The 25,798-nt window shown below is 34.9% G+C and overlaps 1 protein-coding gene across 2 annotated transcripts; it reads right to left on the bottom strand.

The window, feature by feature from the left end:
• Positions 1-36: 36 nt before the first annotated feature.
• Positions 37-21,919, bottom strand: LOC127426183 (angiotensin-converting enzyme 2-like). Of its 2 annotated transcripts, none has more exons than XM_051672816.1 (18): positions 21,737-21,919; positions 21,293-21,451; positions 18,739-18,832; positions 18,090-18,233; positions 17,749-17,861; positions 16,348-16,453; positions 16,109-16,206; positions 12,874-13,046; positions 12,158-12,384; positions 9,233-9,377; positions 8,720-8,818; positions 6,386-6,508; positions 5,945-6,123; positions 4,823-4,881; positions 4,628-4,728; positions 4,415-4,531; positions 2,115-2,309; positions 37-184 (listed from the first exon to the last, which is right to left on the bottom strand). In XM_051672816.1, the coding sequence occupies exons 1-18, from the start codon at positions 21,917-21,919 to the stop codon at positions 40-42; spliced, it is 2,460 nt and encodes an 819-aa protein (XP_051528776.1). In that variant the 3' UTR covers positions 37-39. The 2 variants fall into 2 exon arrangements, with proteins under 2 accessions (XP_051528776.1, XP_051528777.1); XM_051672817.1 differs by having other exon boundaries at positions 5,954-6,123.
• Between the last annotated feature and the right edge of the window lie 3,879 nt (positions 21,920-25,798).

Here is a 25,798-nt window from a genome sequence, read left to right as displayed (position 1 = left end):
ATGCACTGGTGTAAAAGCTTTTTCCATCACTCTCAGTTCTCATGTTACAGGAGAGCTCTCGTGTTTGGAATCATCCATTTCTTTACATTCCTGTTGTTCGGCATGTTCCTCGAAAGCTTTGTTCACTTTTCCTTCATCTAAATCCTCATATGGGTTCATAGCTGCCTCAACCCCCTTAGCTCTCCTGAGAAAATAAAAAAAGTCATATATAGTTAATGGTCATATATAGTTTCAGTCAAGGTCACCTTTCAGTGAGGCAGTGGTTCTCAAAGTGAGTTCTTAAAGTGAAGTCTTGTTCACTTTGAAACTTTTACATTTGCAGTGGTGACAATACACAGAAAAACCAATGATGCCTGTGCGCAATTTCCTCTTCTTTGCTGCCTTATGTAAACAAAGACGTTCTAGCATGCATGACAGATTCGAATGGGTGAAGGGGAATACTTTCATTGAATTTAGACATAAATTTCTGTCTTTTTTCGGTTCTGAAAGACTTTAAATATAGCGCATGAGTAATATGGATGACTTTTATGGTGCTTTAATGTGCTTTTGGAGCAGGGTCGGATTGGGCATCGGGAGGGGTGGGACGTTTCCCAATGGGCCAGTGAGCCACTAGCATGTTATGTTTTGAAAATAAATAAGTAAAAAATAATTCAATTAAAAATAGCCAATTAAATCCCTTTAAAATGTACAATTAATATACAATGTTTAATTTTAATTTTATAATGCTTCAATCCTGAATGTGTCACGTGCCCAGGTTTGTCATCACTTAAAGACATTGGACAAAGAAAGCTAAAAAAGAGGACATTCTCACCAAACGCGTCCTTGTGCTAAAAATGCTAGACGTAACGCCACGAATAGAGCAGAACGCAGGTATCTCAAAATGTGTCTTTTACACTTGAACTTCTTCTTTTTTTTTTTTTTTCAATTTGAAATGCCCAATTCCCAATGTGCTCTAAGTCCTCATGGTGGCGTAGTGACTCGCCTCGATCCAGGTGATGGAGGACGAATCTCAGTTGCCTCCGTGTCTGAGACAGTCAATCCGCGCATTTTATCACGTGGCTTGTTGAGCGCATTACCGCGGAGACCTGGTGTGTGTGGAGGCTTCACACGTTTCTCCGCAGCATCCACGCACAACTCACCACGTGCCCCACCGAGAGCGAGAATCACATTATAGCAACCACGAGGAGGTTACCCCAACGTGACTCTACCCACCCTAGCAACTGGGCCAATTGGTTGCTTAGGAGACCTGGCTGGAGTCACTCAGCACGCCCTGGATTTGAACTTGCGACTCTAGATGTGGTAGAGCGTCTTTACTCGCTGAGCTACCCAGGCCCCCCCACTTGAAGTTCTTTTTAAACTTGACAGGGTGTCTTAACACATGGTGCTCCTGCAGAAAACACTGAAAAACAATGGGACGCGACAGAACAGACAAAGATGTCCGTCTAGCGCAAAGTTACGTAGGAAAACAATTGAAAAATAGTGCGGACAGATCCCAAAGGGTAGTTGCGGAGAAAAACAGCTCATTTGCTGTTAGATGTGGCGAAATATACAATGTCATTGGGCTCACAAAAAGTTTTCCTAGTTTCACAGGGAGTTTGACCAATAAAAATTGAGAACCACTGCATTAAGGTAATTTATACATAATTTATATTGATATACAGCATACGTGTGTGTGTATATATACAGTATATATCATACCATTTACATGTATATGGTAAGTGTTAATGTGTTTTTAATGTAATTTTACTGTGTAATACAAATTAACTGTATGCATTTCAAGTGTAATTATTATGTGGAGATGGGTGTATTTGCATAATTAACATTAATTATAGTAACGTAATATGTCTAATGTGGAAACTGAAATAAAGTGTTACATATAATAGTCATAGCTAAATGTAACAAGACAAGCTGTCAGGTAAAACTACTATCTATTGTGGGGGTTTCTTATATATGGCCAACGATGCACGTAGCTACTTAAAGCTTTAGCATGATGCAATTCTGACACACAAACATGCCAATGTGTAATACAGACTGAATCTGAGTAATGTTTGGTAGAAAAACTTCCACTTCAAAACAGTTACTCATTCCTGAGGGGTTTCCCCTGTAGTACTTACTTCTTCCTGTTGAATACCCCGGTGACAACGAGGTAGATTCCCACACACACCGTTAGTCCAATCACTACTCCGAACACTACCAGCCAAACTGTGACCTTTTCTTCTTTGGGTGGAGCCAATGTTGACTGCAGCCCAACAAATTCCAATGTTTCGTCATTGAGAAGAAATGCACTGTTGATGCGTTCTCTTGACAGCCTATGGAAAGTCATAATTGTTTAGGGAAATTCTGTGGTCAGTGAAATGATTGCTTCACCCAATAAGTTCCAAATACGTCATAGTATTTGTTTTTCATGTAACAAATTCCAAAACATTCAAATGTGTTAGTAGTTAAAGTAGGTGGTCTTGAGATAATCACCATTAATGTAACATAATTAGAGCTGTCAACAGATTAAAAAATGTTATCGTATCAATTACATAGTGTGCCGATTAATTAATCGAATTAATCGCATTTATAAATATTTGCTGAGAAAGCCCCTCAAATAAAAATGTCATATATAATGATGAAATAAATATAAATAGTTATATTTAAATAATTACAAATAATATATATATATATATATATATATATATATATATATATAGTATATAATTCTTAAGATGCTTATAAGATGCTTCACAAAAACATTTGTCTTAAGATGGTTATTTATATCTTCAGCTTTAGTGTGTCAATAGGAAATATACATTTTAGACTCCCAAACATTACTTTTGCACATAGAATAGAATAGAATAGAAGAACAGGGAGCCCTGCAACTGATGGCATGGTCCCCGCAGAGCCCTCCACTGAATATTGAGTCAGTCTGGGATTACAAGAAGAGACCGAAGCAATTGAGACAGCCGATATAGATAGATATAACTGTGGCCAATTCTCCAAGAAGCTTGGAACATCCTATCTGCCAACAACCAAGAGAAACTGTATCCAGATGTACCTAGGAGAATTGGTGCTGCTTTAAAGGCAAAGATGGTCACACCAAATATTGATTTAGCTTTTCTTTTTTTTTATGTTTACTGGATTTTGTATGATGGTAATTGATAAATGAAAACTATTTATGGCATTAGTTTTTGAAGATATATATATATATATAGTATTCAGATAAATAAAATGCATTACATTATTGTGGCAGAGGTGTTAAGCATTGATAAGGCAATACAAAAAGTGGCTTTAGAATCCAATGTATTGTTTATTTGCAGATTATTGAGCATAAGCCAATCATTGGCTTACAGTTCACAGCAATCCATTATGCAGTTGAATTTGTCAAACTAAGGATGCAGTGTACACCTGCGTCAGACGGACAATTTCAGAGCGTCTCGCTTTGGTTGTGTTGCATCATAAACATACCATTTTAAGGTATGTGTCAAGGTTAAACGTAGTTTAATACTTAGAAAAACGTATTGAGATCCCTAAATTCGGATTTGCGCTCCATTAAGCTGTGTTTTGAATGCAAGAACGTGTCCTCGTGTTGTGCTGTGTGCTGAAGGGTTGGTTTGTTCTCTGTATAAGCTGTTTGTTGTCTATCCAGGTAAAGTTTTGCTTACTGCCCCCTGGAGAAAACAGGTGGTGCATCAAATCTGAACTGCTCAGGAATCTTCCTTATTATATTCTGGGGACATAATTAATTGCGTTTATTTTTTAAAAGCGTTATTTTTCTTATATAATTACACCTGAATTTACACGTTAAATCGACAGCCCTAAATATAATATAATATAATATTATCATATTTATATTAATTAATAATACTATTTAATATTTAATCATATTCAATATTTTCATAATTATTAATATTAAATTATTATTTATTTTTTAATAATTTTTGCTATTTAGATTTTAATCAATACAACTTAATAGATGTATTAGAATAATAATGATTGCATAAAATATTTAATATTTACCTTTCTGGTTCCACTTTATTTTCTGTGTCTTTAACTACTATGTAATAACATTAAAAACACATACATACAATTAATTTATTGTGTAACCACATGTTGTTCTGCAAAATGCTCACAAGATTCACACTAGCTGCTAATGAGGTTGAGTTACAGGTAGGTTTAGGGTTTAGGGTTCGGGTTAGGGGTAAGGGTTAGGGTTAGGTTTAGGGTTAATGGTTAGTGTAGGGTTAGTGGAAGGTTAACAGTGAATGCAGATGTAATTAAATGAAGGTACTTTAAATATAATTACAACGCAACAACACATATGTACATAATTAGTATATTGTAGCAAATGCTTAAGTACATTTTAGTTAAATAAAGTTATGTAAAGTGGGTCCACATTTCTGTATTTATAAAGTATGTCTAGTTAAAATACCAGATAGCCGCCTCCACTTCTGCCTTAGGAATAACCAGGTCTGTTCTGTCTGGATCCGAAACGACAAAATTAAAGGAGACTCTGGGCGTTTCTTTGTATGAGTGGATATTCTCTGACCTGTGTGAGACACAAGTTCATTTCACAAGGAAAATTATTCATGCTCATTATTCTGAAATGTGCAATTAGCAGAGGATATAAATAGCTAATACTCACATGAAATTCTTTTCTTGCCCCTTTTCTACCAAGTAGTACATGCGCATGGCAAAGGCCATTATGGACTTAAAGAGGTACATTTCATTTGAATTCCAGGAGTACTTTAGAGATAAAAAAATTAACATTAATTAACAAAAGCGTATGCCATATGTATCAGTAAATCAGTATGTTTGTTCACAATTAAAACTGACTTACTGCATCATTTCCCATGGCAGCTTTTAGACTTATTCTGACTTTGAAGGCATTTTCAGAATCTGCATGATGCATATATATAGTGTTAGTTATGAAAATTAATCTCTTATTTTTTTCCTTCTATATTTCTGTATTTAATTGAACCCTTGTATTATAATTTAAATTATGTGTATTTGGCAGTGTAGTAAAAACAGTCAAATGAGGGTGCCTACACACTAAAAAAGGCTTTGACCGAGCTTTAGACTTAAAGGGATAGTTCCCCCAATAATGAAAATTCTCTCATCATTTACCCACCCTCATGCCATCCCAAATGTGTTTGACTTTCTTCTGCTGAACAAAAACAAAGATTTTTAGAAGAATATCTCAGCTCTGTAGGTCCATACAATTCAAGTGAATGGTGATCAAAACTTTGAAGGTCCAAAAAGCACATAAAGGCAGCAAAAAAGTAATCCATAAGACTCCACTGGTTAAATCTGTATCTTTAGAAGTGATGTGATAGGTGTAGGTGAGAAACAGATCAATATATAAATCATTTTTTTAGTATAAATACTCCTCCCTGCCTTGTAGGTGGCGATATGGACAAAGAATATGAATTGCAAATAACAAAAGAAGAAGATTGTGAAAGTGAAAGTGGAGAGTTATGGTAAAAAAAAGGATTTAAATATTGATCTGTTTCTCACCTACACCTATCATGTCACTTCTAAAGATACAGATTTAACCACTGGAGTCTTATGGATTACTTTTATGCTGACTTTATGTGCTTTTTGTAGTTTCCAAGTTCTGCTTACTTGCATTGAATGGACTTACAGAGCTGAAATATTCTTCTTAAAATCTTCGTTTGAGTTCAGCAGAAAACGTCATCCACATCTGGGATGGCATGAGGGTGAGTAAATGATGAGAAAATTTTCATTTTTGGGTGAACTATCCCTTTAAAGAAATGCGTTTTGGAGGTCTCAGCGTTTTGGAGCATCTTTTTCATATTTTTCCTCTACATCTTTCCAATGCATCATCCCCATTTTAAACCAGTCAATGGATATGCAGCATTGTCTGACACAATGTAAACTAGCATGTAGGTGCCCTAAAACACATAAAAAGTAGTGTTTATTATTAAAATGAAGGACGCACATGAATCACTTTTGATGTTCCAGTCTCGCACTCTGTTGTGCTTCTGGTTCTCCTCCTTTAGCCACTGCATGAGAGTGCTGAAGTAATTTAGCAGCGGCTGGGCGTCCATTCTCGTGTTCCCTGTAACCTCCTCCAAAGCTCGAGTCCAAGACTTGGATCGCCCTAACTCAAGCATATGCCTGTGTGTGTAGCAAAATATCACAGGTTATTTATAGCAGTTGCATTGCCACTAAACATTACCATGGAGAAGCATGCCTGCTTTCAGTACTTTATTTTAGTCTAGTTCTGGATATCTAGGGATCCTCTCAATTGAAAAAATGTTTTTCACCATTCAATTTACAATGACAATTCAAGTCTTTTCTGAATTACTGCAGTAGTTATTAGAGGAACATATGTCTGAGGCAAAATACCAAGCAATTACAAACAAAATGTTCTGCATACCTGAGTTTTTCGCCAGCTTTGGTTGAGTTTGTTATATCACATTTGTAAAGGGGGCCTGTGTGACCAGCTGCCTGACATAATGCTTCTTGAAACTGGAACTGATAGATGGTTCTAGTGAAGTACCTATTAGAGAAACATATAGAAATGGCTATTAAGTGATGAATATATCATGACAATTCATAATAATGCGTACGACATGGCGAATTTGTACGATATCCTACACATTTTATTCACATACACATCAAATAATCAACAAACTAGTTTCAAATAAAATTTTCGCTAACATCCTATCCAACACTTTCATTTAAGAACTGAAACATCTGTGAACAAATTTTGTTACTCTTTGTGCAATAAAACAATGTATGTATGTAAATAACATGTAATGCGCCTCCCTCGTCTCCTTCCAATCTGTCACGTTTACTTTCTTCCGTGGTACACCACAACAATTTTCCGCTTAAAATCATAGTTAGATTTATTTTTAGGTTTAGGTTTGGGTTGGGGGTTAAACTTTCGATAAATTGTCAGAATGCTACTTTAAAACCATGCTGTTTCTCCTTCTTCCATGAAAAATAACAGTATAAGCTGTACAATTTTGTACTATTTCGCCATCTTGTACTATTTTTACAACTTATTATGAGAAAGCACAAAAGATTGAACATTTTCTCTTGTGTGGGCATCACTGTACTGTTTTTATTATTATTAAGTAATAGATAATACAAATAATGCATGCTGTTGTTTTTTGGAAATTCCGGGTTTTATTTTCGTGACTGTGCTAGGTGTAGCGGAACATGCAACGACCGTGCGCAACGTCTTATCTAATTTTCTTGAGAGCGCTAATTCTAAGCGCAATGTTTGTGCCAGCGCAAAGCTGTGTTTATGCTATCTGTGGTTGTATGTGCTAACTGTGGGTTGGCTAACATGTAAATGAAGTGGTGCAAAGCACAATTTGCTATTTACGTTTTAGAACCACGTCTGTTTTCAGTGCAAAGTCCAAACTTAGCTCCTGCAATTGCAGTTTTCTACCAGCAGGTGGTTATAAAGTTCATGTCCAAACTCTGAAAATATTGTGGAACATCAAATTATGTCCCTGACAATCACTGTTGTAGCCGCTTTATGAAACAAAAATGTATAAGATTTGTGTTAAACTTTCTAGAGGTTTATTTTTAAACTATTATTATTATTATTATTATTACGTTTTTATATTAACAGTTGAATTTATGATCTAATTTGTAATAATATTTTTTTGCATGTTGTCGTAGAGGGATTTTTAAGTCACTGCAAAAGAGGCCAGTGGAAGAAGTTGGGAGAAGGTAAAATGTTTACATTTTACAGGAAGTTTTTACATATAATTATTTTGACCACTTCGTTATTTTGATTATATTTTGATTTTTTTAAGTGTAATTTGAATTTATAAATATATTTTGTTTAATTTAGTTTGTGTGTGTGTGTGTGTGTGTGTGTTTCAATAAATGAATGTAATTTTTAAAGCAAAATCGACAGGTAGTAGTGAAGTGCATGCAAAAATCCACAGCCTATCCTGGAAGGCCGATACAATCACTATTAATTCTAGCCATGATTTGTGTGTCACTTGATCAATATGATTAATAATACTTGCATTCTCTATAATTTTATGGAACATACATCCAAATCCTGATGACAACCACCTTTTCCATGCATATAAAAGGAGTGTCACTGTCTGACATTCAACAAGGATAGAGTTAATGCAAAAAAGACGGCAAGTTCATATTTTATCCTTCTTATTCATTGCATACAGACCATTTACACTACCAACTTCTTATGAATGTACTATCTTTGTTAATATCACTGGTGCTTGACAGGGAATGGACTATATAACAGGACACAGACAGTGCAATAACCAGAGAAGAACCAAAAAATTTAATTGCACTTGACCCAGTCCATTAGTGCTTTGCACATGCAATTTCGCCAAACCCACTTGTGCCTAGACTTAGTGCGTGCTTGCACAAAAATAAAAAAACTTCATGGCCACGTCCATTAACTTTGCACATATGACTTATCATATAGATAGCACTTAGCACAAGCACTCTTAAAATAGGTCCCTGTATCAGAATTATGTAACCCAGTTATGTAAAAGTTTTCAGAATATATCTCATGCAATCAACTCGAAGAATAGAATACATGCACATTGATGCATGCAGAAAAAGAGGAAAAAACTAAAGGGTAATAATAATAATAATAATAATAATAATAATATAATGTATATATACTGTGTATATATATATATATATATATATATATATATATTAATAAAAAATAAACCATCTTATGTGGTTTGAAAATGGCATGTTTCATTACCTGATAAATGAATAATCCCCAGACACATGGAAGAGTGCCGGTGGGTCACAGTATGACTCATCCCTCGGTAGAGGTTCAACTACTCCAACTAGTTCTCTTCTGCGGTAACAAGTGTTGTGGTTAGAAATAGAGACATTGTGCAACTGTATGTTAAGACTGAATGGGCTGCATTTCAAAATAGCCCTGATTCAGATAATGAGGCTGAATAACAAGTCTTTGCCTGATTTGGATGAGATTTAAAAGAATTAGTCCACCCAAAATGGAAATTTCTGTCATCTTTTACTTCCCATCATGTTGAGATGTTCAGCTGAATATAATCATGTACTCATCGGGTCAACCACTTTGGGGGCATGTATTTTAAATGCTTCTTTTTTCCATTCAATCTGCCTAACATCTTTTTTGTGTTCCATGGAGGAAAGAAAATCTTTTGTGTTTGGAACAACATGAGACTGTGTAAAAGAAGACAGAATTTTCAACTTTGGGGAAACTGTCCCTTTTAGAATGGTCTCTCACTTCATTTCCCACCAGTGGAGCATCCACTGGTCTTTGGGTATGTTCTCCTGGAAGACTTGCCATCTCCACTCCTCCAGCATGTAGGTGAAGGGCAGAGTGGCCACGATGGTCAGTGCCTGCTTCAACAGGAAGTTAATGTCTGTCTCTGTAGGTAAAAATAGATAGAAAAATTGTTTGTTAAAAAAAAAAAAAAAAATTCACAGAAAGATTAATTCACAGCTTTACTCAACCAACAAACAAAATCCTTACGTTAGCTGTTACCTAAGAATGGAATTGCAAAAATAATCAATGTTAAAGTACGCCCTCTTCTGCAGTTGAACAAACCAAAAATAGCCCCGCCCCTAACTAACGCCATTTGTTGAGTAATGTTGTTAGGGCGGGTCTAAGCGGGTCACTCAAAACAAACACAGAACTTTTTATAGTGCCACAGAGATACCGTGTTTACAGTTTTTAAGAAAATTAACCTCTGCATATTAAGCTGAGATAAAATATATATATATATATATATATATATATATTTTAACTAGGGCTGTCAGTTAAACATGTTAGTTCAGTGCAATTAATTATTTACAAAAATAACGCGTTAAAAAAATTAACGCAATTAATCATGTCCCTGGACCGTAATAAGGAATATTCCTTCCATCTGAGCAATTCAAGCTTGAAGTACCACCTGTTTTCTCCAGGGGGCAGTAAGCGAAACTCCAGCTGTATAGACAATGCACAGCTTATTCAGACAGAGAACAAACCACACTCACTGAGAGCAGACAGCACATGATGAGAACACGTTCTTGCGTACAACAACAGCTTGATGGAGCGCAAATCCGAACGCTGGGATCTCAAGCAACGTTTTTATGTTTCAAACTTCATTTAACTTTACACAGCGAACTAAAAACGGTACATTTATGATGCAATGCAAACGAGAAGCTCCAAAAGCATCCGTCTGATGCAGGTGTACATTGACGGGTCCTTAAACATCCCTTATAATAAATCTCAGACTGTACCACCCCTGGATTTCGCTAGCTTGCTAGTTCGAATCCCAGGGTGTGCTGAGTGACTCCAGCCAGGTCTCCTAAGCAACCAAATTGGCCCGGTTGCTAGGGAGGGTAGAGTCACATGGGGTAAACTCCTCGTGGTCGCTATAATGTGGTTCGTTCTCGGTGGGGCACGTGGTGAGTTGAGCGTGGTTGCTGCGGTGGATGGCGTGAAGCCTCCACACGCGCTATGTCTCCGTGGAGAATGTAAACTCATTTTAAAGTGTTACCACAATATAACTATAGTAAAACCATAGTTAAACTATTGGATTTGCAAAGTAAAACCATGATACCCGTAAAATTATGATTTTCGTTTTCCTATATTATCGCTATGGTTTCACTACAAATATCATGGTTAAAAAATGGTTACTGTAGTAAAACCTTGGTAAATGTATTGCGAGGGAACGCAAAACTACACTGAAAAAAATGACTAGAAATATTTGCTACATTTTTGTTTCGCAAGTATTTGTACACAGTTTTTGTAAGTAAATCCTAATGGTATAAATCTATGTAAAATCTACTTTATGACATAATATTGATTCAAGTGAGTAAATTTAACTTAAACATTTTAGTCATTTTTATTTAAATACATTTAAATATTTTAGTTAAATAAATTTAAATAAACACCTTATTAGATCATGTCACGCTTTGAATTTAAATCAAACACCACATGATGTGGAAGCCACCCACAGGGAAACTTAATACATGCTATGTAGTCTATGCAGCTACATTACCCTGCATTACTGGAGACTGAAACTAAATGATACTTGGTACATCATGATGGTGACAATCAACAGATTATTTTTTTTATTTATTTTTTTTTTATTATCATGACAGGGTAATTTTGAATAGAAAATGAACTTAAGACTGCACAAAACAAAAGGTTACCAAATGTAAAAGCAAAATTAACAACAAAAACGATGTTAATAAACTTGCAAACAGTGAAACCATGCAAGCTCATTAATAATTCAAGCCCAGTGCATGCTGGGAACACCAGCTTCGAAAAGTTAAGTAAAATGTACTTATTTTATTTAACAGTGAAACTGACTAAAATTAGCAAATAAATATGAAAAGGTTTTCTACCTTAGGATTAATACATGATGACACATTGTAAAAATAACAAACAATCATAAATAATATTTACTTATAAGTTAGAGCATACATTTTTACATGTTTGAATGTAGCATTTACTTAATATTTCCAAGTTCACGCTTAAACTAACTTATTCAATGTAGAATGTACTTAATCTTTTCTGCTATATTTTTATATTTTATATTGCGAGGGAACGCAAAACTATTTCAGAATAAAAAATTCCCGCCCTGTCCTCTAAGAGGCTCCGTATACCATGTAAATAATTTGATTAAAAAAAAAATTAACGATTTTAACACCGAAAAAGTTACATACTTCAGCTTTAAAGGTAAAGGGTGTGATTTCTGTGCCACTAGTGTCACCAGAATCATAAAAGTAATAATGACACCCTTTGTCTTTCACTGGTCTGACAGAAAGAAGATCAATGCCCCAAACTCACACCATTGGTTGAGTCAATATTGCTGTGTCAGGCTAAAAAGGATGCTCAAACAAACAGAGCAATGTTTTGAAAGTGACACAGCCACAGTGTTACAATTTTGTTACTGGAAAATCAACGTTTAGACAGTGGCTTAATTACAGTATAGCTGTCTCTGCATAACTAATCTAACATGAAATATACAAATTGGGAAATCATTTGTTTATTTTTATTTAGAGGAATAACTACGGTAGCGACTGCGTAAAATTGGTATATGTTCTTGATTTTGACGTGGTACAGATATTAAGGAATGGGTTGGTACTTCTGTCATAGCCTATCTGCTACGATCAATTTCCTTCGGTTTAGATAGGAAACCCCTCTTTATTGTACCATAGTCTTCTTTGAAGTCAGAAGGTAGAAGCCCCAAGGACTGCAGGTGAGAGGGAGTGGCAGCAGACAGGGACATTATCTCTCCAACAGCCTCGTGGAAGCCTTCGTTAGCGCCATCTCTCAGCAGGTATGAAAGGTTACGGTATGCCATTTGGTACTGGTTATGCCCCATCTCATGGTGAACAGTTAAGAAATTATCCATGTTCACTTCAGTGCACATTTTGATTCTGCAATAAATAATATAATATAATATAATAATATAACAAAAATGATTTAAATAACATGTTCTCTATTTATAAAATGTGTTAGTTCTATAATATGTGCTTATGTATGCTCATGCCAATAAAGCAATTTGAATTTGAAAAGTTTGCAAAAATCTGAACAGAAATACATTTTGCTAATTTTAAAGCAATGCAAATGATGGGAATTTTATATGAATTGTTTTAAATATTTGATTTAATTTTCAAATGTACTTCATTACTATGCTGAAGTATTATTTTGGGAAATTAGTACTCAAGTATTATATACACTATACACAACTATATTCAAATCAAACAACCAAAAATGATATTGTTTATGATATTGGTTTCAGGATTTAAAAAAAGTTTGTACGTCAAAGTCTTTTAATGAGAGAAGCTCATCTGCTTTTTTATTTTCATGAATCAGTTTCTATTTCTTTACTTTGTTCTTTTTAATACTTAAGTAATTAGCCCCACCTGAAGTCTTCTCGGTTCCCCATGTCCCATGCAGTCGGATGGCACACCACTTTTCTTCCATCATCGGGCTTCGCAAACATTGAGTTTGTCCAGAAGTTCTCAAACATTTTAGGCATGCCCACCGACTTAAAGAATGTTTCTGCCTCTTTAAACAGTCGCATTTCATTCCAGCCCTGAAATTGATATTGGTGTCAATTAAATTAGAAAAGTAAAAAGAAGCAAATTTCCACATTTTGAATAAAGATCACTGCACTCCATAATCTTTAGAGATACTTTAATTACTCTAGCTAAAGTTTAAAATGATGAACGGTTCAAGGTTCAGGGTTTATTATTTGTCACATACATATTACATACATGTGATGTAATGTAGTGAAATGTTTTTCATTAGTTCCTCGTCCCACATTGCAACAACAAACAAAGCCAACAACGAACAAAGGACATACACCCTTATAATGATACAAAAAGAATACAATATATAGACTATAAAGAAATATAAGGTAAATAAATAATATATATTAGAAAATATGCTAAATAGGTTAGGGTTGGGTTATACAAATGTATACTGTATACAGAACTATAAAATGTGCAAAATTTTTAGTTAATTAAAATTACAATTATAGTGCAAGCTGTTTTGTGTCTGTGCGAAGCTGGAATATACAGACTCTCTTAAGTGTTCCCGTTCAGTAGCCGGATTGCCTGAGGATAAGAGTCTCTCTGTTTTGGTCCTCAGGATCCGGTCGTGCTTCCATGATTGGAGCACTGAAAAGAATCTGTATCTGGGGTGGTGAAAGTCTTTGATAATTCTCATGAATGGCAGAGATAATGTGTAATCTTTGATCAAATAAAATAGAGTTTAAAAGTGGCCTTTAGCCTGGGTTAATATACTCATTTGAAGATAAAAGATAAAACAACATGGTGATAAAAAACAATAACAGAATGAAGAAAGATCACAACAGTAAATGGGTGGAGTACAGACAACCTGGACTCGTGACAAGTCATAAAAATAGTTCAAGATGGCGAAATTGTAAAAAAAATTATAGCAGTGGCAAAATGACGTTTTTAATATATATATATATATATATATATATATATATATATATATATATATATATATATATATATATATATTGATGCTTTTAGTTGGGTTGCATTGATGTGGAGATGAAAATTCGATACATCAATTACTAAATGTAATAATTGATTAAAACGTTCGACTTTCTGTGTCATTATTCATAACTGTGTGCGTCCATTTGAGCAAAATAAGTAAATCAGTAAAGATTTTGAATAGAGATGTCAAAATAACGCGTTAACGCATGCAATTAATTAAAAAAGTTGAAAATGTAATTTTTTCTTAATCTCGACTAACGCATTTACCGTTAATACAGCATAAACCAGCAAAAACACTGGTGGGACTAGGGTGGAACCTTTGCCATGTGTCTGTCTGGAGTCATTACACTGAGGCACACTTCACAACACTCATACAACAGCGATGGGAAAGGACCTCTTAACGCTATTTGTATGTACAAAACAAGCCCATATTGGATTTGTGACAGAAAGCAAGTACTTTGCAGCCTATTTAAGGTGCAATTGAATTGCCACAGAAGCAGGTCAAGTCTTAACTCTCATGAAAACGCAGAATTAGACATTTTGTCTGCAAGCGCTTTTCATGTGGAGTTCAAAGCGACGCTTGACGCTCATGCTGACACCCTGGCGCAAATCATGAACGGGGCTTTACAATTGCTGTATTAAAGCGGTTAGCCACAGTCTACTGGCAGATTAATATTGTGGAGGAGAGTTTAAGAGATTTAATGCCCATTGCAATGAATATGCAACCTATGGGGAAGCTAGTTCTTTAATTAGTCAAACTCCCACTTAGACTTTGGGAAACATTTAATGTTACTTGAACTGGTGCTATAGTACATTTTTATCTTTATACTGTGGAAAGCTTTGTTTTGAAAATGTTAATAAAGCATTATATTGTTACATATTGTTTTGTTTTCTTTCCTAAGGTGGAAATAAATGCATTATGGCAAGAAAATAAGTACTGTATATATAGAGTCAAATTTCAGCACTTTCAAAATGTGTGATTAATCGTGATTAACTATAAAAAAAAATTATGCGATTAATCGCGATTACAAAATGTAATCAACTGACAGCACAATGTTTGAATCTTCATACTGCTGTTTGTTCTGTTGTTCCACACAATGCATCACTCATTTATTTTTTGTCCAAAATTAGTTTTTTGAGCCAGTGAATGTACAACTTAGTGTGTTTTTGTATTAAATAGGCTATATATTCCCGAATAGTGCAAATTGGCCCTCCATTTTCAATTGTGTCTTCAGCATATTTTGTTAAATAATTATGAATTGTTCCTAAAATATTCAAATTGAATCATGACTGAATGTCACTATATTTTAGCCTTATATTTGGATACATTAACAGGCCTTCCGAATCTGTTTATAAAAATGGCATTAACTTGTCATTATAACATTTAACACATGGCTTAAGAAGAATTGAGAGCTAAAAAATAAATGCAATGGTTGTCAGAAGTATGTCACTTTATTGTGCTTCAGTTCTTGCACACCTTGTTTTCCCTTGGCACACCCAGAGCATCGTTTCTGGATTCGCCACTGAATTACATACATGCATTACCGCATATAAAAACGTCCGACTTTTCTCCCATAGAAAAAAATTTATGAATAATGTTCTTACGATATTACAAAGTTTAGCCCCTAGCCCAAACCCTAAACCTAACCTTTAATAGGAAAATCACTATTGTGTCACACTTTTTCATAAGAGCCAAGTTGTACGGTATGTTACGTTTTCACCATCTCGCACAAATTATTACAAATTGTCATGAGACTATGTTGGTTTTGAACCAGGGCTGTTTCTGAGCATTTGGGGGCCCTTAGCAAATTCCTACTCGGAATGACACTACAAAACAGTCATCAATAAATTTGAATATATTAACATAAAATTCAAATGTATTAATTACACAAAGCGGAGAAAAAAAAAAAGGAAATAAAAAAATGTATTACGTACCAATAAATAACTATACAAATTAACAATATATGACTATAAATAACAATAAATAATTATATACAAAAATGTTTTATAAAACAATAATTAAAATCCGACCTTGCTTTGCAGGGCCCCCTAGTGGCTAAGTGGCCGCTTATACCGCTTATAGCAAGAAACGGCCCTGTACAGAACTGAAAATAGTCAGATGTTCTACCTGGGCCACCATTGCAGCGCTCACATCGATATCAGTCTTATCGGGATATGGGACACAGAGAGGATACAGGTTGGTCCAAAACCGTCCCCACATGTCACCTGAATGAGAAATGTCAAAAACCATTTGATAGAACGCTATATCCTAATATATTTCTTCTAGTATCCGTCAATTAAATTCACTGCAAATTGCAAATCTATCACTTTTACAAAAGTAGCATTAAATAATTCTCCATATATTACCAAGCAGGTGTGCAGGCAGACAAGCGTCGGAGGCGATGTGACCGGGATAGACATTCTGCAGTCTGGCTCTTACATAAGCATGGAGCTCTTTGTACAGAGGTAAGATCTGAAACATCACAGCAACTGTCAGTTTTGTAAATCAAAATTAAATCTGTGTAAATACAGTGTCAAGAAAAAGTATGTGAACCCTTTGGAATTAGCTGGTTTTCTACATTAATTGGTCATAAAATGTGATCTCATCTTCATCAAAGCCACAAGTATAGACAAACAACAATGTGCTTAAGCTAACAACGCACAAACAATTATAATCTTGGCAAACCTGGCATCCAATTAATGAAGCGAGATTGGAGGTGTGGGTTAGAGCTACATTGACTTATAAAAATCACTCAAACATTTTGAGTTTGCTATTCACAAGAAGCATCTGCTGATGTGGACCATGCCTTGCAAAAAAAGAGCCTACGATCAAGAATTGTTGCTTTGCATAAAGCTGGAACAAATTTATCTTGAAGAGCTTAGATATTCATCTGTCCACAGTTAAATGGAGACAATTTAGTACTGTGGGAACTCTCCCTAGAAGTGGTCTTCCAGCCAAAATGACTCAAAGGGCACACCGCAGAATGCTCAGTGTGGTAAACAAGAACCCTAGAGTGACAGCTAAAAACTTGAAGGAATGATTGGAACTGGTTAACATCTCTGTTCATGAATCTACTATATGGAAAACATTAAACAGGCATTGTGTCCATGACAGGACACCACGAAGGAAGCTGCTGCTTTCCAGCAAAAACATTGCTACATCTTGACACTCCACAACGCTACTGGGAAAATGTTTTGTGGACTGATGAATCTAAGGTTGAATTGTTTGGGAAGATAATGCAACACTTGGCGTAAAAAGTTCACCGCATACCAACATTATCCCAACGGTGAAGTACGGTGGAGGGAGCATCATGATTTGGGGCTGCTTTGCCTGGACCACTTGCCATCATTGGGGCAAAAATGAATTTTACCAAGTTTATCAAGATAATCTACAGGATAATGTCAGGGTGACTGTGTGCCAGCTGAAGCTCAGTAGAAGTTGATTATGCAGCAGGTCAATGACTCTAAACATCAAAGTAAATCCACTACAGAATGGCTAAAATAAAAAATCCACTGTGATTTTTATAAGTTAAAGTAGCTCTAACCCACATCTTCAATCTCGTTTCATTAATTGGATGCCAGGTTTGCCAAGATTATAATTTTTTGTTTGTTGTTAGCTAATGTGCATTGTTGTTTGTCTATACTTGTGACTTTGATGAAGATTACATCAATTTTTTTGACCAATTAATGCAGAAAACCAGCTAATTCCAAAGGGTTCACATACTTTTTCTTGCCCCTGTACAATAAAAAAATCTTTCCAAGGCCAACCTCTTTGTAAATACGCCTGGAGTCTTCCATAACTTGGTCTCGGGTGTAGCTGTATTTAGGTTCATCAATGGTTTCGTAATCTCCCCTCCAGTAATCTCCATAGTCAGCGTAATCTTATGTAGAAATAAAATTATTATCAGTCCAGTTTTTTAACTGGCCATTCCCTAAAACTCTTAAACGTTGTCATAACTACCATATCAGATTTTATTGGTGTAATGTGGTATTATCAAGAATTTATCCATTAAATCAATGCAACAAACTCAAGGAATAATGAGAGTCAGTAAACGATGACATAATTTTCATTTTCGGGTGAACTATCTCTTTAAGAACAAGTCTCATACTGTTGAGTCTAGCTGCTTCGTTCTTCAGGTCCACGTAGTCCTCATACAGGGGTCTCATCTTCATTCCTGTCGCAACTCTCCAGCCCTCCCACACATGCAGACGCTCGTAGTAGTCTTTGCTATTTGCCATGATACTCTCGAGGCCTAGTGAATGAAAATTGCATAGGGTCAAACCAGGTAAATTGGGCCACTTTGTTTTGATTAAACTGTTGGCAGGTTCTTTTATCCAAAGCAATTTACAACACTTACTTTACAACTAAAATGCAATATTGCTTTAATATTTGACATCATATTTGAAATAGCTCTGCCTAAAATTTACATCAGAGATATACAGTGATTCCATCTGAACTTGCTTTTTCCTTACAGACAAATTTGCCTTATTCACATTATGTTTCAACTTTCAAATCCTCTTTTTTGTTCTAACAAACACAAATGATTCTCATCATTTCCAACATGGAACTGAGAATAGAAAAGGACAGTTCTCTTTTTCAGATCTTTTACATACTGTACATGTGTGCATGTAACAGATTATAGAAACCTCTCAAACAGACTCATATTTTCAAAAAGATGGAAACAAGATATCTGGTTTATGTGCCGAAGATTTCGCTTTGTCATTAGGGTGGGGATATATGTAAAAAGCTGACAATACCTGGTTCCAAAGTCTGACAGTCAGAGGGGTCTTCCAGCATGCACACAGTCGCTGTGTTGTAAATAGTGCTCATCTCTGATAAGACATTTCTCAGCTGTGTTACACAAGGTAGAGACAAGACATTTATTCAATTTTAGTTTCTCAGCATGCAAGAATTCTCCCATACTGACAGAGGTTAGGAATAGGGAAGTCAAATTCTACATAGGAATGGAGTGAGCTTAGAATGAGACCTCAGTGCTTGACAAATTCTGTAAATAAAAGTGGCATTTTTGCAGAACTGGTTCAGTGGTTGCCAAACTCTACAGACCCCCAAGCACATATGATCTACAAACTGCCCAGATAGTGTAACATTTTCAAAATGTTTTTTTAAGACAGTTAGAAAATAATAGAATAACATTATTTATTTTGATGTTTTATTTTTATATACATCAAAGAGAAAACGCAATAAATCAGGAAAAATCATACTTTCACACTGAAATTTCATGAGATGCAACTGGCTGTCAAACACATATTGAGCTACACATAACAGGCACTTATTGACTCTAAATAGTTGCACAACTTACATCATTTCAATAGTACACTCAAATTACAATAGTCAGATCATACTGTTCATGTGTTACACTTGCTATAGTTTACTTCCACTTTGTTTCTTCATCAAATTGCAATGTCAAATGTAAATCAAGTCAATCACTGAAACAACAGCACCAGTTTGAGTAAGAAATAACATGTATAATATGTATGTGTGCATGCATATGGAGTACTGATAATTCACTATTGCTGCACAGAAAACCAATGTGATATAGTAGTCATTTGTATGAATATAGTACTTATACACTTTTGGTACTTAACCCCTTAAACTCTGGTGCATTTTTGGCTGCCGTCCACAATTTTTCACACTCAAATTTAAAAGCTCACCATTCACACATACTGTGGACTAATTGCAAAATATTGGTCTCAACGCATTTTAGCGTACATAGACATTCAGTCAATTTAAAGTTCAATCTAAGTGTCAGTAGAAAGCTGAGATCGAGATAGAGTTTTTAGCTATTTGGGGCTTACAGCAACAGTGATAGGCACATAAAAGTGATGTTTGAAGTTGATGACTTACAGAAATGATATTTCACTTTGTGATTCTTTTGAAATTCTTTTTGATTGTGGTATTACCGCAACAAATAAACTGTACAGTCGCATTCCTGAGAATGAGAGCTTTCATTTGATATATGGCTTGTCCATTTAGGTGCTATGTGAATGACTTTTATTTTCATATAAATATATCTAATTTGCAACGTGAATGTTTTGAGACCTTATTTTGATATTTTATGTAGCATAAATGCAGAACTGATAGTTATCTCAGATTCTAAGCTTTCAAATGACACCTCATATGTCTGACTTACTGTATGTATATGGAGACTTTAACATTTTAAATGTAAACTTTTATATAGCACCCCCTTTTGAACCCGCCGGCAGTTCCAATAGAGTTTATAATCATTTGTGTGTGTGTGTGTATGTGTGTGTGTGTGTGTGTGTGTACACTATTTATAAGAGAGAGATTGAGGAATACTAAAGAGGTGTGGGTACAACTCCTAAAAATGGATGAGGTACAGGGGGTGAAATGAGGTCCCAGGTCTCTAAAGACTACAGGTATTTGTTTAAGAGGTAAATAATAGGATCGGATATTGTATTTTCTTTTTAAAATAGCTTCAGTGTAGTCTGATTTTTTGTTTGCTTGGGAAGCTAGATTTAAAGCAGCTTCAAAACACTGATTTTAACAGTAAGAAAAGAAAAATAAATCTGTACTAGTTTGCATTGTTTGCCATCTTTAGCTTGCTCACTGCATGATTTTCTGTAAAGCTGCTTTGGAAAGATAATTGTGAAAAGTGTTTTTTTTATATATTTTTTTTTATATTAGGTATATATTATTATATACATAATATTATATATTATACAATAATATAATTGTGAAGCGATGGTAAAAAGTGAGCAGAATTTATTGTTATTAAAGTTATTAAAGTTGTGACTTTCTCAGTGCTCAGTCTGACTTCGTTTAATCAGCAAAAGTTCAATAAGTGTAATTATACAAAGCAAAGACAATGAAAAATTACTGTTTCGCAACATCATCCTGTGACGTTAAGACCTTGAAATGTAGACAACTCTTTATCTCTAACTTTTGAAGACAAAACAGCACACAATATAAGATTAAACAGAAATAATAGTGCATAAGAGCAAGAAACAATATAAAAAGAAAAGTAATAAGTAAAATTGAATATTTAAAATTAATATAAAGAAATTACTTATAAATAAATATATAAGTAATATAAAATAATTAAACAAATAGAGTATATATATATGTACATATTATTTTACATTTGTTTGCTTTTAGTACAACGATAAATAAAAGCAAATTTTGTATTTATTTATTGTTGGAATCAATGCTGTCTTTATAATGTAACATGTTTTTCACACACTTTATGCATGGAAATATTTTCTAGCAAGGAGATCATAATATTTGGGGGTCCTTTGCATTAAAAAGTTTGAAAACCCTTGCCATACTTACATGACTTTCCTTGTCAGGTGAAAGAGCCCCTGATCCTTTATCTTGGAGTTTTTGGAGCTGGATTATAATCTCTGGATCAGAGATCTGATCTATAGGGTAGGCGCTGGACTCCTCAGACATCTTACTGAAGTACTCGCTCCAGATCTTATATGCTTCAGCCTGAGTTGAGTGTTAAAAAGAATTAATGTACACATCCAGTTACTAATTGATGTTGTTCGATATCAATGTTTTCTTCAAATATTGGACATTTCATCATTTCAATAGTTTAACAAGTGGGTTAGAAAGATAAGTCTAGAAGATAAAAGAGATGCTAGGCAGAAATCTGTTGAACCACCTTTCCTTTAGAAAAAGCATTTTTAACAGTTGTGCATTTGGTGTGTTCTCTAAATACTGTATGTTGAGAAGCAGCATGTTTCATTTCACCCTGTTCAGATCTACACATACCTCTTTGTCTGCGTTCTCCTGGGAGATGTCTGTGTTGTAGGCCCAGGATGCAAGGGAATACTGGTACACGAGATGAGACGCATCCTCATCAAACTTCTGCAGGAATTCCCTTGCTCTTTCCTCCACTGTCTGAGCACAGGCCATGGAGGCCATAGCCAAAAGAAGGAACCAGCGAGCATACATCGCAACAGCAAGCGTCCCACCAACACTGACACTGTTGTTTTCACAATGCATGGTTTTATCAAAGACACTCTTTGCCCTTTGAACAGTGTCATAATGTGAAGGTGCAATGGGATGGTTCTTTTTGGCTCAGGTGTCAATAATTTATAGTTTAGATAAGTTTTATATGATTGAAAATGCAGTACTGGACAAACTAGATTTTTTACATGGTTTCCAGAGTGTTTGCTAGGATCTTCTAGATGGCTGCTGGGTGGTTACTTACTGGCTCAAATCAGAAGATCCCCAAAATTATATTCTCATCCACTGATATGGTATAATATCATAAGTCTTAAAGGGATAGTTCGTCCAAAAATTAAAATTCTGTCACCATTTACTCACCCTCATGTTGTTCCAAAGTTTCCTGTATCCATTTCTTCTGTGGTATATCTGGCAGAATGTTAGCCTCAGTCTCTATTCACTTTCATTGTATGGAAGAAAGACACAATGAAAGTGAATGGTGACTAAAGCTAACATTCTGCTGAACGTCTCCTTTTGTTGTCCAAGGAACAAGAGTAATGTTTAGAAAATGTAAACCTCTCCATTTCACATGTGTATAGAAAGACCCTTTGCTATCTTCTTAAAACAGAGACAACCTTGAGTACAATGAGCAAATATAATCTAGACCCATAAAACCATAAATAAAATTGACTGTAAATGTTTATCAAGATCAGTTCTGAGTTTCATAACTAACTTAAACCTTGAGATTATAAACAATAAAAATTAGATAGAAAGATATTGATAGCTGGGAACATTTTGAAACAGTCACACACAGTGTATCAATTATTGAACACAACAGTGAGACCGTTTAAACAGAATGCTAACACAGCTGATACCTCTGTTAAATCTGTTCCTGGCATTGCTGTTTTATGGTTTGTAGGTGAGGTTTTAACATCAGATTATCATGGTCAGATAAAAAAATAAGCACACTCACAAAACGTGACTATAGGTTCAGCCAAAAAAATACAGGTTTCCTCACAACATTCTCTATTTATTTATTATTTAATTTCACACTCATAGAGAAATATGACATATAGCAATATATTAAAAACACATATTTTAAATATATGTTCATATATGGTTTTTACTGATGTAAAAAAGTCACACACTTACGACATATTTTAAAACACTACAAAAAATTCAATAAAAAATAAATAAATAAATAAATGTCAGATTTCTGTATGATCAGTTTTCTTAGTGACACTTTGCTACCAGTTTACAATTTCATTTGTATTTTGAGCCCAATTATGTTTAAAATTTAAGTTGTACATAAATAAAATGCCATTTTCATTAGTCACATATATTTTTCCAAATACTACTGGAATTGAGATATATATACACAATATAATATAAAGTGTTCTAAATGTATCCAAATAATACAAATGCAACCTGTTTCTTTATTAATTAATGTCTAAAACATGTCTTCCTTTTTGAAATGCAATTTTTTTGTAAGTGAATGTGTGAATTTGTTTGCATTCATAAATTACTATTCATAAATTACGTATGCGTGACTAGGCCCTGGCTATTAGGCTATAGCCCCGAATGATTTCTCTATAGCCCCGGATCTAATTTTTGTTTTTTTATTTTATTTTTTTGTTTTACTTTATTATTATTATTATTATTATTATTATTATTATTATTATTGTAGTCAGTTTCAACACTTCGCTTCAACAACTGATTTGAAAGAAACAAAATCACCATGATCCTCTATATAGCAAAGTCGGTAATACTTTACAATACAGGTGCATTAATATGCATTAATTCATGCTTAACTAATGCACAGATAATATTGAGTTAATGTATGACTCATGATTAACTAAGCCATTCGTTATTGACTGCCACATCAGCAACTAATAAAGAGTCTGTCTGAATAATATATGAAGTCATATATGAATTGCTATTAATTAAATGTGTCATCGTGGATTAATTCCCTAACAATTTATTATATGAACTAATAGTGTTAATTAATGTGTTAATTACCACAATGAGCTGAAGCCATGTATTTGAACTTTATGCATTAATACATGCTTAATTACTGAATTATTACTGCAAATTCATGTGTTAATTACAACAATTTAAAAAAAGAGATATACAAAATATCACATATACGTATGTAAAAAATACAATCAAATGTTCTGTTTAGAAATCCTGTGCCTTTAGTTTAGCCCTGCTGTACCATGCGGTGAATAAAACTATGTTAGTCTTAATCTTTATGTTCTGCTTATAAAGGATACCAAACATTATGCTTTTTACTATATTTATATTTTATATTTTGTATTTATCAAATATAAATAAGCAATTATACACAATTATTTTGATGGACTTAATCCTGGAAAATATAATGAAAAATTAAATGTTATAGCAACAAAAGGTAGAGAATGTTGGAGATGAGGTGAAGACACAAGCAACAGGGACTGGACAGGAGGTGAACATGCAAGCAACAGCTACAGGACAGGAGGTGAACATGCAAGCAACAGGGACTGGACAGGAGGTGGCAGAAAAAACAAAGGGACAGGGACTGGACAGGAGGTGAACATGCAAGCAACAGCTACAGGACAGGAGGTGAACATGCAAGCAACAGGGATTGGACAGGAGGTGGCAGAAAAAACAAAGGGACAGGGACTGGACAGGAGGTGAACATGCAAGCAACAGCTACAGGACAGGAGGTGAACATGCAAGCAACAGGGATTGGACAGGAGGTGAACATGCAAGCAACAGGGACTGGACAGGAGGTGGCAGAAAAAACAAAGGGACAGGGACATGATGGTGACCTGGGAACAAAAGAAACTGGTCCTTGTCAGCCAAATGTACAATACCCCAAACAAACATTTGGCCTCCAGAAAAGGTCCTTGCAGCATAGCTGGTTTGCAAAATATACCTGGTTAGAATACTCTGTGCAAAAAGATGCCACCTTTTGTTTTGCTTGCAGACAGTTTGGTAGCAAATCAATAGCAAACAGGGTTAATAAGCAAGGTCTGGTGAGCACTGGCTTTAGGAACTGCAAGAGAGCTCTTGATACTTACAAAGACCATGAAAAGTCAGATTTCCACAATAATTCATTACTGGCATGGGGCTCATGCAAGGCCAGTAAGCTGCATGGGAACACTGTTGAAAAGATTCATACTAGACATGAAAAGGAAGTGTCAAACAGAAGTGAATACCTTCGCCGCATTTTGGGTGTTACTACCTTTTTAGGTAAACAAGGAATAGCAGTCTGGGGTCATGGAGAAAATAGTGAGAGTGAAAATTGTGGTAACTTCTTAGAGTGTATGAAATTATTGACCAGATTCGATCCATTCTTACAGCAATATCATGTGCCTTCGCAAGCAACTTACTTGTCAAATGTGTCACAAAATAAAATGATTCAGTGTCTGCTGATCAAGTTACAGTAGACATAGTCAGAGAATTGAAGGCAGCTGGTATGTATGCCATCATGGCTGATGAAGCTCAAGATCACAATTCAGAACAGCTTTCTGTTTGTGTCCGTTGTGTTGCTCCTGAAAGTGGCAATGTGTCAGAGCATTTCTTAGGTTTCCGTAAGTTAGATGGCTTCAGTGCCTAAAACATTACAGAGTCCTTAGAGTTAACCCTTCAGGAACAAGGAATCAGTGACTTACTGTGTGTTGCTCAAACATACGATGGTGCATCAGTAATGAAAGGAGAGATTAATGGAGTTCAAGCTCGATTTCAGTTGAACAATCCAGAGGCTGTGTATGTGCACTGTTATGCGCATGAGCTCAATCTAGTACTATGTCACACATGCAAAGCCATCAAATAGGCAGGTGAGTTTTTGACACATTAGAGAGCATATATTAATTTTTTAGCTCATCTTTTTTTAATCATCAG

The sequence above is a fragment of the Myxocyprinus asiaticus genome, chromosome 35, assembly GCF_019703515.2.
Source record: "Myxocyprinus asiaticus isolate MX2 ecotype Aquarium Trade chromosome 35, UBuf_Myxa_2, whole genome shotgun sequence".
NCBI lineage: Eukaryota > Metazoa > Chordata > Actinopteri > Cypriniformes > Catostomidae > Myxocyprinus > Myxocyprinus asiaticus.
This window is presented reverse-complemented; position numbering and strand designations above follow the sequence as displayed.

Excerpts from the sequence above, each read along its gene's own strand:
- LOC127426183 (XM_051672816.1), bottom strand. The coding sequence starts at position 21,919 with ATGTATGCTCGCTGGTTCCTTCTTTTGGCTATGGCCTCCATGGCCTGT. Across the intron at positions 16,454-17,748 it reads CCAGGCGTATTTACAAAGAG|ATCTTACCTCTGTACAAAGA; the intron begins GTTGGCCTTGGA and ends GTGATGTTTCAG. Across the intron at positions 9,378-12,157 it reads TGACTTCAAAGAAGACTATG|AGACAGACATTAACTTCCTG; the intron begins GTACAATAAAGA and ends TTTTACCTACAG.